This window comes from Parus major, chromosome 9, assembly GCF_001522545.3.
Source record: "Parus major isolate Abel chromosome 9, Parus_major1.1, whole genome shotgun sequence".
Taxonomy (NCBI): domain Eukaryota; kingdom Metazoa; phylum Chordata; class Aves; order Passeriformes; family Paridae; genus Parus; species Parus major.
This window is the reverse complement of record NC_031778.1, coordinates 10,994,996-11,008,026: the sequence shown is the minus strand read 5'-3', so window position 1 is coordinate 11,008,026 and position 13,031 is coordinate 10,994,996. Positions and strand designations below refer to the sequence as shown.

General features: G+C 35.8%; 1 protein-coding gene across 3 annotated transcripts in view; it reads left to right on the top strand.

Annotated features, from left to right (window-relative positions):
* SLC9A9 (solute carrier family 9 member A9) overlaps positions 1 to 13,031 on the top strand; it is a 175,851-nt gene that overhangs the window by 36,951 nt on the left and 125,869 nt on the right. For all 3 annotated transcript variants that reach the window (XM_015637763.2, XM_033516636.1, XM_015637762.2), the window contains exons 5-6: positions 201 to 316; positions 8,261 to 8,366. In XM_015637763.2, coding sequence (XP_015493249.1) covers positions 201 to 316; positions 8,261 to 8,366 — 222 coding nt within the window. The remainder of the gene's footprint in view (positions 1 to 200; positions 317 to 8,260; positions 8,367 to 13,031) is intronic.

Sequence of the window (13,031 nt, the reverse complement as noted above, 5' to 3'; positions counted from 1 at the left end):
AATTGTCTCTGATGTTTCAATACAATATTTGACAGTTGAACAGGAAATAGAATTTTTAAATTATACCAGTTAATGTTCAGTATTGATGACTATAGTCATTGAAAAGAAGCTGAAGAGAATAAGAACCTGTTTCATATTGTAAATTAAACATAAGTATTAAATACTCTGTCTGAATACCAGTCTTATCTTTGCCCTGACAGGTTGATCATGTATGGCTTTGTGAAGGCCATGGTACATATTGGCCAATTAAAGCAATGGGAATTCCACTTCACTGACTGTTTATTTTTTGGATCACTGATGTCTGCCACAGATCCAGGTAACCATTTCAAATAAATTACTTTTTCAAAAGTGAGAAGAGTAAATAAGGACTGTACATGTCATTGAAATGTTCAAAGTCTCTGTTCTTGTTTTTGTTGGGTTTTTTTCTTTCCTTAGCCGTTAAATATCTGATATTTTGATAATCATAAGTCAATCAAAGTCAAAGTCAAAATCAAAGCTCCAGAGGTCCCTTGTGGGTTTTTAGTAGCTGGTTTTCCTAGGTTGAGATCACAAACTTTATAACTGAGGTTGCTGAAAAGATTGGGAAAATGTTCTCTGATCTTCAGGACACCACCTGTTGCTTGCTGATATGAGAACTGCTCTAAGCTGCAGCCTCAGAGATAATAATCACAACCTCATGTGAGTTTAAAGATATGGGGAATGGAGCATTCAAATTTGGCCATATAAATACTGTTTATATGGTAACAATGAAGTGTTCACAATAAATACAACGCTAAAAAAACAGTTACCAAGAAATTGACTTGAATTTCCAGATGTGAGATTTAAAGCCCAGAGTTACAGATAAAAGGCAAAGTCTGGGAAGCAGACTCAGTCAATTTTGAAATCACAGAATCATTGAGATTTGGAGGGATGTCTGGTTGGATTCTAGTCCAACCTTTCAATTAAAACAGTCTAATCTCAAAGTTAGCCTGGGTTTCATAGATTTGTTCAGGTATGTTGGAAATGTCAATACGAGTTACTCATATTAAAACTATTGCTATTTGCAACTGTGGGAACACAGTAAAGGAGAAGATGAAGAGATTTTTTTAGAGGTTATCCACTAAGACAAAGTACAAATTCTGCAAGGGTGCATTGGATTTTTGCAAAATTTTCAGTCGAGCTGTGAAAGGAAATGGAACAGAAACCATTTTGTGATGCATGTTAAATGCTGCAGTAGTGTTAAAAAACTACCCTTGAGAAACTTCTCTGAGAGGCTTAGGACTAAATTTCAATTTCTTGGCTTTTAAAATAAATGAGAAAAAGTAATATTGTTCTACAACTTTTTTCCAGTCTCTAAATGAAGTCTCAATATTTAACAAAAGATTTTGGGCTTGTGATTTATCATTCTGACAGCTTAAAAGTACAGTATAAAACAATTTATTTCCACAAAACCAGTTGTTGCAAGATTACTGTAAAAGCTACCTCAAATTGTTATTATCAAATTAATCTACACCTCCAATATGCTGCCACTTCTTAGATCACCCAGCTATATTAATAAGACTCACCACATGATTGAACCCTACTCACAGAGCAAGAGAAAAACACAGATTTTAGAAGCACAAGGAGAACCTAGGAAAATAAACTGCTTGTGGAATAAAGCATCCTTACATTTTCCAAGTATATTTCTTGATAGTGCTAAGAATAGGGTTTTGCAGCTGGCTTAGTTTATTTTCCCATTTTCCAGTCCAAGACTATTTAGTTTCACAAATGTTGACTTATGACAAATAATGTATAAGACAAATGCACTGATTTTGATTATAAGAGTATTAAATCACCACTGATTAATCTGGAACAATCAAGAGGAAAACAAAATCAACAAACCAGTAGCTCCTCTTGCACTGTAAGGAATAAGTTACAAGCATTACTTTTCCCAGAGTCTTTAGCAGGCTTAAAAAGCTAAAGCTGCAGTTGAGAAAAATATTTTTAGTGTGACAAACTGTCATTGATTAATATTGCTTCTAATTACTTCTCTGCTTATATAGTGTCTGTGCACATCCAAGAGTTTTTTAATGTTCAGTCTTGCTCCCTCTGATATCATTCACAATATTCTAAGTTGTTTTGTGTGTTCATTAATCTTCTTCATAAATTTCAACCCGTCAAAGACTTAAGAGAATTTTGAATTAAGTTATTCATTAATTAAATGGTCAACACTGCTGAAAATATTTCATTGTGTTGTAGGATTTGCTAATGAATTATAGTAAGTATACAAGCATGTAAAGAGCTCACTGGCATTCCAAAATCAGTTAAAATATGGTTCCCTAGAGGACTGATACATATTAGGACATAAAATAATCAGTATAAATATTTTAGCTGTGGTAACTAGGGTTCATTTGGGTTTTTTTTAAGAAAACTTTAGTAAAATGTTGTTAGTGCTATCAACAATAAATTAGTCTTAAGATGAAATAATAAATTCCTGTCAGATTTGCTTCATGATTTTTCATTTAATTCTTCACTGTGCAGGATTATAAACTCATTTCAAAAAGATATTTAATTTCCCTTGGCTATGGAAAGCAATTAAGTCTCAAAAGATGATAAAAACTGATCTGTTGACTTGACAGAAGTTGGTTTGATTGAGCTCCTTATTTGTGATAGCAAAGATGGCTGGTAGGTGTTTACATGTTAAATAAATACTTTTACTTTTGGGGCAGTAAACAAACATATGCCAGGCAAAATTTTTTAGTATTGTTAAGAAGGAAATAATGTCACATTACTCTGTAGGTTTTAGTTCTGAAGTTTATCTTAAGGTTTTTCGTCTAGTATTTTGGCATAAAAATAATTCAGAAGAATTACTCTTATATGCTGTGTGTTCTCTTACACAGAAAACTAGCACTTGAAATAAGACTAAGAAACTAATTTACTACTGGATAGACTTGGGACTGTATTTTGCATTATAGACTGCAATCCTTAAATATCCACAATACTTCGTGATGCCTCAAAAAACTTCCATGTCTCTACAAAGGACAGTTAGAAACTTCAGGGACAAAACAAGGTTACTCTCGACCACATAATTCGTCTTACAGAGAACATCTCCTTCCAATAAATTTTCATTTTCAGTAGAGAAAGTTTCTCATTTTAAGAATTCAGGTGAGAGGTTAAATTTTGAGAAGTAGAATTTTAAAATTCTCAAATTATCCCTTCATTATTCTTTGATTTAAAACATGAGACCTGTATTTACATTTTCCCTTATTCTGATCAATAGGCATAATTTATCACATTGTCAAGGAAATCATATCTTATTGTTTCACTGCATAAAACAGCACAAAAAGCAGTGAAACCCAGCTTCACTGCTGAAAGGGTGTCCTTGCATTAGTACTGGGATTTGGTTCCTGATGCACCCTGACTCTGGGAGTGTTTTGGTGTGGTCCCTCCCAAGGTGACAGGGCAGCTCTCCCTTGTTCTCTGGGGTGCTGCTCCTGAGAGCAGCAGTGAGCCAGGGAAAGGCACTGCCACCAGAGACTGCAGAGTGACACTGCACACGAGGGAATTGTGACCCAGCTGTCCTCTGTGACTGACAGGCTGCCAGTGGCTGTAAGGGAATAATGAACAGAACAGTCCTGGCACAGGGATGTAAAGATGGGACCTCTGCCTCAGCCACCAAAAATACACCAGCAACTCCAGGGCCGCTGCTATTAACATGTTCTGGACAACGACCTTCCCATGCAAAGACATTTCACATACCTTTAGCCCTTCCTTTTGGTTTTTTTCTAACTTTTGATATTTCAAGTATAGAAAACAGATTTACCTTCACAGGGTTTGCTGAAGCACAGCTATTTCTGAGCTACATGAACTCCCTTACCTTTGGTCACATTGACAATCACAAGGCTCTTCCCTATTTGAAGTTACTATGGTTACAGCTGAACAGGAGCTGTGGGTTGCATTGCTCTTGTTATTGATAAAATTGGATATTTATCAGAAAGAGCAGTTTCTGTTTCTTGTAAAATCGAAGGATTTTGCATTAAGAAGCGTAATTTATAAATAGAAGGTAATGCATTTCAAGTGCTCGTTATGTAAGACAGTTTATAAATGTGTTTTTAATTAAAATATATGTCTGCTTTCTTCTTATTCACCACTGATCTGTGAGTGCTATGACTTATTAATAGGGAAAGAACGCTATAATTCAAATTGGAATTTTTATTTTTAGACAAAGTCAATAGGAAATAAAAGATTTCTCTAATTTTATTTTCTTCCCAATTGATACTGCACTCCTAAAAGAATTTAGGCCCATGAGCTATGAAAGATATTCATAGTTCTAGTTGGAAAACTGAAGTAAAATAATACCAGTACCTTATATAATTATGTAATTTATTTTTTGTTTCCTTATTCTTTTAAAAGTAACAGCAAAGTAGCATTGGATACAGTTAGCACAGGAATTGTTGTAGTTTGGTGATTTTTCAGTTATATATACTTTTTACAGGGATCTATAACAAGCCAGTTTCTTTCTACATTTGTCAAAAGATACCTTTCACAGCTCCACAAACACTTCTTATGACTTGGGTACCACTGAAATCATGTTGGGCTTAGCATGTGACAGATGTTACCTCAGCCCATGAAGTCAAGGAAGAAGTGAATCAGACTTCTGTTGGCATAAATACTGTGCAAATCTTAGATGCCTCACTATTTCCTACTTCCCATCACTGAATTTTTAACTGAAGTTCACAACCCTTTCTGAGTCAGCAGCTCTGGTACATGTTATTTCTGTTGGTGTCAGTTTTCTACTGCCACAAAAAGTGTTGGTACTCCTCCAATGACCTTGCAGCCAGTTCTTCACCTGCCTCTATTTCTGTCCTCATGCTTACATTGAAATGAGATGTGTACTTTAATGAAAAGCAGTTTGGTATTTTTATAATACATACTGTATCTAATGAATTATACAAGTTTTTGAGTAGTTACCACATAAAAACCAAGCCCTACTTACTGTTCCTCAGCAGTGCCTTCAGAAAGCTAGGGCCCAAGCTGACAGCAGTGCAGCATTTACAGTCTTCACTTAGATATCTAAGTTCTCACAGACTAGACATGTTACTTAGTATAAGTAACTTGGTATAACTATATTCTTTTTAATATAATAATTATTTTAATAAGTATATTATTTTTAAATTATTTCCCTTGAGTTTTAAAGTCATCCCTTAGACAAAACATGATGTGACTCGTTGGACATGATGACTAGTCCTAGAGCAGTATTCTGTAATGCCATTCAGTAATTTTAATTAACTTTCTTCTACAGCAGAGTATCACATCCCTTTTGATGTGTCCATTCTGACCTATGCCCATAGATTCTCATAATTAATGAAGGCAAATATGATCATGGGGAAGTGCCTAGACTGTGGTGGTCAAAACAAGGTAGAAATGTTTCCTGGAGCTCTTAAACAGGGTGGATGTGCTAAAGATCCTGCAGATCTCTGTTCTTGTACAGATACCATTTATAATTTTCATTAATGAGTTGGCCAATGCAACAGAGTGTTTCTTTATTGTACAATATTCTGCTGAAAGGAGATTGCAAACATTTTGAAAGGCATGGATAGAGCTCAATGTGATTCCTGTAATGATTTAAAATAGACAAGGATAAATGCTACACTTGAAAAAAAGCATCTTCATAGATAGCAGATAAGAAGTGCTATTTCACTTCTGAAAATTATTTCAAGTTTACAACCTATGAAAATGAGTCGTAAGTACCAATACATAGCAAAAAAAAAAAAAAAGGAAAACAGGATTTATTAACATGTTCTACAGCATTTTATCATTCTGTTTCTTGACAGCAAGTGTCAGCTACCTTACTGGGATCTGGTTTTAGGCACTGTATTTCAGGAAAGATATGAGCTGATTAGAGGGCAAGGAAACATTACTAAAAGGAGGAGATTGAAAGAAGTGAGTCTTTTTAGGGAGGAGATGTATGCAATGAGCCTTTGACTAGACAAATTCTGCTGAAAGAAAATCAGAATAAAGATGACAAATTTTTGTTTCTCATTAGGCTAGGAATGGAAATTGCAGACTTGAAAAGCAGGAGGGGAGATTTGGGTTAGACGTGATTCAGGAATAATTGCATTTATAAACTGTATGAATACTGAAGAGCAAGTTAGACTCCTTTGGGATTTGTGGAACCAGCATCATTTCAGTTCTTCAAAAACAAATCAGATAAATATCTGCCAGCAGTGGTAGGGCTGAAGTTTGCTCTGCCTTGGGCCAGACAAGCAGAGGGACAGAGCAGAGACCAGGACCCTTCAGTCAGGGACCGGTAAAGAAGATCCAATAACCTCCCCTGGAAATGGGAAAACATTTGAAATGGAAGATACTTTCTGAGAACTGGGTGAACTGGGGAGATTCTCCCTGAAGAAGCAATTGGTGCATTACTGCATCACTTGCTTTATTATTTTGCTTTAATTTGAAAAGATTAAAGTCATATTCTTGGGGTAGAGTTGGGAAAGAAAGCAAGGAGAGAAAGTTGATTACTTAGGAGGCAAGAGGAAGGAGAGGAATGTGTAGGCATCTGTCTAATTGGCTTGGCCTGCTGTACACACACCCCAGCAGTACATTGGACTTTGATTACTGTTTTCTTTCCCTTCTATCATTATCACAGGGACTATTAACAAGAGCTCAAACTAATTAGCTAATAAGCAAAAGCTGAAAGTGGCAAATAGTTTTAGCAAACAAGTCTGTTTTTATGCCAATGACATTAGAGAGCAGGAGACTAAACTGAGTCCCCATTTAGCACATTAAGTCAGCATTGCTAATCAGGCAAAAACCTGAATATAGATGTTGGTGAAAGAAGAAAATATCTTTTGTCAATAAAGCTTCTGCCTACACCTTTGAGCTATTCTAGGGAAAGAACTCTTTTCCTAGTTTAAATTATAACTGCAGTGGGAGTAGATGGGTGAGGTTACCAGGATGGTTAAATATAACTAGCTAATTTAAATACAGCTTCATCAGCAAATGTTCAGCTACACACATCTCCTAAACTGTCTTCTGTAGAATAACACTTCCAAAATTCTTCAGAGATAACACATCAACAGAGTTCACTCTAACATAAAATTTCACAGGAAAACTGAGAATCTATTTTGGGTTTATAAACTGATTTTGAGATTACATAGCTGTTTAAGTGCCATTTAGAAAATCTTAGAATCAGTGCTTTCAAAGTTCCAAGAAATATTATTAAGACAAAGCATTATCAGCTGGTCATGCTTTTGTATGAATTTTCAGCTGTCATGTAAATGTAAAAGTATATAATTTTTATTTTTAAAATGTCAAATGTGAACTTGGCATCCCAGAAGCACTCTTCATCTTTGGGATTCCTGGCCTATGAGGACTGAGTCAATTGCACAGTTATGTACTAGACCAGACAAATAATTGAGGATCTTTACATTAAATTCTGTTTGAAATTAGAAAGCTCTGCTTTTTCTATGCAAAGAGAAAATAATAAGAATAATAAGAATTCAAATAATACCTACACAGAACATAGACAGCCTTCTTCAGCTGGAGATTATGAAGTGCAGGATAGACCATAGGAAGGACTGTGATCCCCTTTCTGCTGGGAAGAGTGAAAAACAGAGAAGGCCTAAGTTAATATCTACAGGACTTAACTACCTGAATATGAACTAAATGTCTAAATACTCCTGAGGATGTGTATCTAAATTGCTCACCTTCAATTTAAATTCACCACACTCTATTTTTTCTCTTGCATTGGTAACCTGAAAATCAAATGGGTTATAGGTGTCAAATATCCTGGGTTGGGTCAGAGACTTTGTGGTTACCCATGAGCTACATCCTTGTTGAGCGTGGGGCAGCACAGGTGGTTATGCTGCACATTCCTTAGTGAACATGTGTAGCAGATGGATAAGTGTTATTATATCCTTCTTAAAACAGGTAAACTCCTACTTATCACACAAAATCCACAGTAAAACCCAACTCTTTTCAGCATCCTTATTCCTCTGTGGTCACAAGGTCACGGTGCTTTATGCACACTGGAACATGCTGTGACATTTTCATTTCTGTAGGATTCTCTGTGTGAGAGGGAAAGCTTCTTCCTAACTCTGCTGAAGCAGCAAAACTCATGGACTTGATGAATTTAAGGATCTTACATATTCTGGTTGATCCTTCTTAACTCATTTTTATCCACTTAGGCAATGCATAGGACTGGGCTTCTCAAAACCAGTATTCTAACATTGCTTTATTTCTTGAACTGCCAGAAGAATACAAAAATAACAACTCACTTTGCTTTCTTTCCATACAGTGACAGTCCTTGCTATTTTCCATGAGCTGAATGTGGATACAGATTTATACACACTCCTGTTTGGAGAGAGTGTCTTAAATGATGCTGTGGCTATCGTGCTGACACAGTAAGTTACACCCACCTCCATTCTTTATTTGGTGAGATAATTAAAACTTTATTCACTGATATCATTCTCACTGATATAGTTTGTTCAAGTACAGCTAGACCATTTGAAGATTTTGTTATAAAGATGTGGTTTTAGAATTTTTCTTGGTTTGTTAACACTAGAATTCCAATATTGTTCACAGCAACTGTATATCTACAATGCAATTTTTATTTAATGTTCTTTAACCCAGAAAGCAGTATATTCTGTAAAATTGTACACTTCATTTATTATGATTTCTTTTCTCACCTAAACAAGATATCTTGAAAAAATAATGCCAAATGAGCACCTAGGGCATAGGGCAACTATAAAATTCTAGACAGGTTCTTTTTATTTTTTGCAATCTATTTTCTAAGATCAAAACCACAAAGTGGTACACAGTATCTGTTTATCTACTTCTGTCTATGGAAGCTGGCAGAGCTTTCAGCTGATAATATTATCTTAAATTTATATATAGCTTCTTTATTCTCAGGAATCCTCAAACAGATCACAAATGATGGGCCAAAATCACACAAGTATGTGCTGTCCTAAAAACACAGATGCTAAGTACATGATTAACAGGATCTCAAGTTTACTCCACTCTACATGTATTACATGCTTCCCAGAGCTTTGCTAGAAATACAAATAATCCTCTCAGATAATCTTAAAAGTAACAGAACTGCAAAGTTAGATTCAGTTCTCCACAATGTTTGAAGGTGCTTCACAGTAAGCCTCAATTCAGCACCAATTTTCTCCTTAAAACATGATTTTATCCATGAATAAATTTATCCTGTCTTTCAGAAAAATAGGATTTATCCTATCTTTCAGAAAAAAACCTAAAACTTTTAAAGAGTTCATAGTAGTTAAAAAAATGAGCTTAATATTTTGTCTGAAACCCCACGGAGTTTCAACTTACAATAATCGCTGCAAAAAAAAACCAAATTTGTTTCAGAATACAAAAAAAAGAAATAGTATTCCTATTTAATTTATCATTCTCCAATTATCAGTGCAATAACCCTCGCCTACTAAACTCCTGTCAGTTTTCAGAGCAAGACCAATGTTTTCAAATGCTATCAAGTGTCTGAGCACAGCAGTTCATGATTAGATTCAGCATGGCTGTCACACCCAGGGACTGGGCTGGAATGTGTCACTTGGGAGAGCTGGTACATCAGATTATAAAATGGACAAAAGGAAAAGTAAGCAAAGACCAGAGACCTGGGTAGTGAGAACGCACAGAAAAGCACTGAAGCAGCTAAATTCTGATGAATTGGAAAGCATCTAGGTGGCAATAAGTCTGAAATTTTTCTCTCTCCCTTGGCATTGTTTAATAACAACCTAAACATCTTCAGCTCGTTTAGACTCTTCATCTGTTAGTGCAAGGTTCCCAGACCAGGAACAGTGAGGCTCAAATCAACTCAAGGGAGCCCAGAATGTTTTAAGTTTCTCTAGTTTTCAGTCACCCTGATGCCAAAGCACACAGATCTCCCAAAGGAGTAGCTCAACTGCAGAACATATCTAAAAAGAAAAGTTCCATCAGTTTCCAGTTCCATCAGTATTCCAGTACATGATTCATGAGTTTCTAAACTCTGCTCTTCCCAATACTCAAGTCTAGGTTATGCTCCTCAGCCTATCATCTTCTCATGTTTTCTTTGTTACATGGGAGATTATAAATCTTTACTACAGAATCTCTTGTCACTGGGAAATTGATGTGGTTTTTAATATATTCACTGTGACTGATTCTTTGATTTTTATAGTAATTTGTAGAGACTGAAGAGAATACATGGCATCATCAGTTTCACATTTCATTACTCTCTGGCTTAAATAATCAGCTTCTGCACAAATACAATACTTATGCAACCCAACATAATCTTCCTGTAGCATTTTAAGTGAAGATGTACCGTTAAAATTGCCAGCTTCAGGTCATTAATACCCTACTAAACTGACCTGAGTTTAAATGAAGAAAATGGCTTTTCTGTCACTGCAAAAGAACAGCTATTTTTTCCCTGTAACCCATACAATTCTTGTCTGCAAACACAACATGTTCATAATTACAGCAATAGAAGTCTATTTAAAAAGGTGTGAGAATAATGTTTACAAATCTGGAAAAGCAATAGTAAGTCATTTAGTACACTACATAATGATAACCAGAAAAATAGAATATGTAAACACACATTGTCTTTCATTATCTAACAGAATAAGTAAGATGATGTCTGCAGGGGTGGCTCAGTGCACGAGAGGCAGGAAGAGAAAAGAGAGAAGGCCCTTATGGCTGGAGGTGGCAATTTGGCAAGGTGAAGGCAGTGTGGCTGTCTGCCAACAAGGGCTTAGATTGATCTCACTCTTTTCTTTCAGCTTCTCCTTCCAACCTCTATTTTTTCTGTGCTGTTTATCATTTAGTTTAAGAAGGACAACAGCAGGACCAGCTACCCCTGCATTTTTCTACGGATTTAGCAAGTCACAAGAGCTGTGTTGCTGCAAGAGTGTGCACACAGTGGCCAACTGCCCTCGGAAAATACTAACCAAGGACACAAGTTCTCTGGGCAGGTTAAACAGCTCTCCTCTGGCCATCCTGCCCCACCAGACACCTGGGTGTTTGTGATAATTGCAAGATTTCATTTATAGTGTGCTATTTTAAGATAATCCGTGCAGGAGGGATCACTGTGACTCAAATTGACAGCAGTGGCTGCAGGAAGGCTGACAAGCTGTTGTGCATCTGGGAGAGCTCACACACACAAGGGCCTCTCGAAACAAGGGCATTGGAGATGCAACGAGGACTTTCTCATATAGAAATCACTTCCAGAGTTTCTTACCACTTTTTATTACTGGGATAAAATTTTCCTTTTAATAAAAACTTTTGAGAATTCTCACAGAAAATAAACATCAAGAATTCAAAATATTTAAGAAAAATTATAGCAGAGCCTTACAAGACAGTAGTTATTAGATTATTAAACATGTCTGCTTTTAGCCAGAAAAACCCATATGACTAATTATGCCACAAATATTTCCTACATACTTTGTTTTCCAGAATACTCACTGAGGAAAATCCTGATAAAGGTAGTTTCATGATTCCTGTTAAATATTTCCAGGATGAACATATACCAACTCAGGTCATAGTACCTTTTCTTTGCTTAAAGAATACTTTCATTTTAGTCTAGATGTACCTTATGTAAGTTAATATCATCCTCAAACCAGTCTTTCTTGGCAGCAGCTTCTATAGGGCTTTCTAAAATAACATGGCAAAGGTAACAGATTTATTGAAAGGGTAACAAATTTATTGAAAAACAGTATCAATTTCCAGGGGAAATAACTCAGAAGCCAGAGCTCAACTCAGTTTGTGCTGAGCCCCCTCTAAGTTTGCACTGACAGTGATTCCTATCATTATCTTAGGCAGACAAGAGAATTCCTTCTGACACACTGGTGATTCTTACTGGTAGGCACAGTCATCATATTACTAATTTTAGTATAGTTTAGGTCTTTCCAAAATATAAGAAACTATGTGATATAATGGACCTCAAATATAAAATTAATAAGAATCTTTAAACCTTTATGGTTCTAGGTACTTGTTTACCTGTAATGTTATTATTTCAGTGGGTTTAATTCTGTCATTATGTCATCAAACTTGAAGGTAGCATACACGAGTGAGAAATGTAATCAGAGACTGAAGAAACAGACATTTGACAAACACCAAATACAGTTACAAGTATTCAGTCTGTATTTCATGTGGTCATTGGCCCAGTGAGGTAACTTCCCATTATCAACAAGTGTTACTTCCCTACTTTTCACAATTTCTAATTGTTTTTCCTTGTGATATTAACATCAGCTCTTCTGCAAAGGACAAGAACAGATATTGTAACTATGCTGCTGAATAATGAAATTGGGAGCTGGGAGTTGCAGGAATTATACTGGCTTTGAAAGTTATGATGGGTATCTCCTTGATGCATATCTCAGTAGAAGTAAAGCTCTCTTTATGCTTAGATTTTTCTTTTTAGTTTTGTCATGGACTGTCTCTAATTTGTATCCTTTGCTCTTCCATTTTTAAAGCATTATTCTGTACAGTTTTTGCCACACTTTGATCCCTGAGCACATTGAATAACAAATTTTACAGAGGAAAGACATCTGAATGTTCTCTCATCATATTTTTCTCACAAGCTGCAATTATATTCAGAAAATGGCCTTTAAAAGTGACATTGTGGGCTTCCATATGTACTGTGTCAAAATCTTTTGTTTCATGTGTATCAATTAAGAAACAAAGACTTTTCTCTAAGCTAATCCTGTTTCAGTTTCCTCCCCACCTGTAGGTAACTGGGAGTTTGCTCAGTCTAAGAAAACAGGGAATTCTGTCAGTCTGAATCCCCTTCCTCTTGCTGAGATCTGTTAAGCACTATTAGGAAAAGACAAAAGTATTGAGTCATCAAATAAGAAAGAAAACAAAAAACCAAAGAATGCTGGTTTCCCTACAGCCCTTATATTTTTAGCCACTTTTAAAAGCCTGTATTCATGCAATTTCTTAGTGTCTTTTACAATACCATCTCAGCCACTGGAGTGAAAATGAAATTAATTTAAGTTCTATTTATTTCAACATGTCTCTGAGTGCAGGCAAGATGTTATTCACACATCCTAGGCATGTCAGTACACAGAAATAGTGTAAAA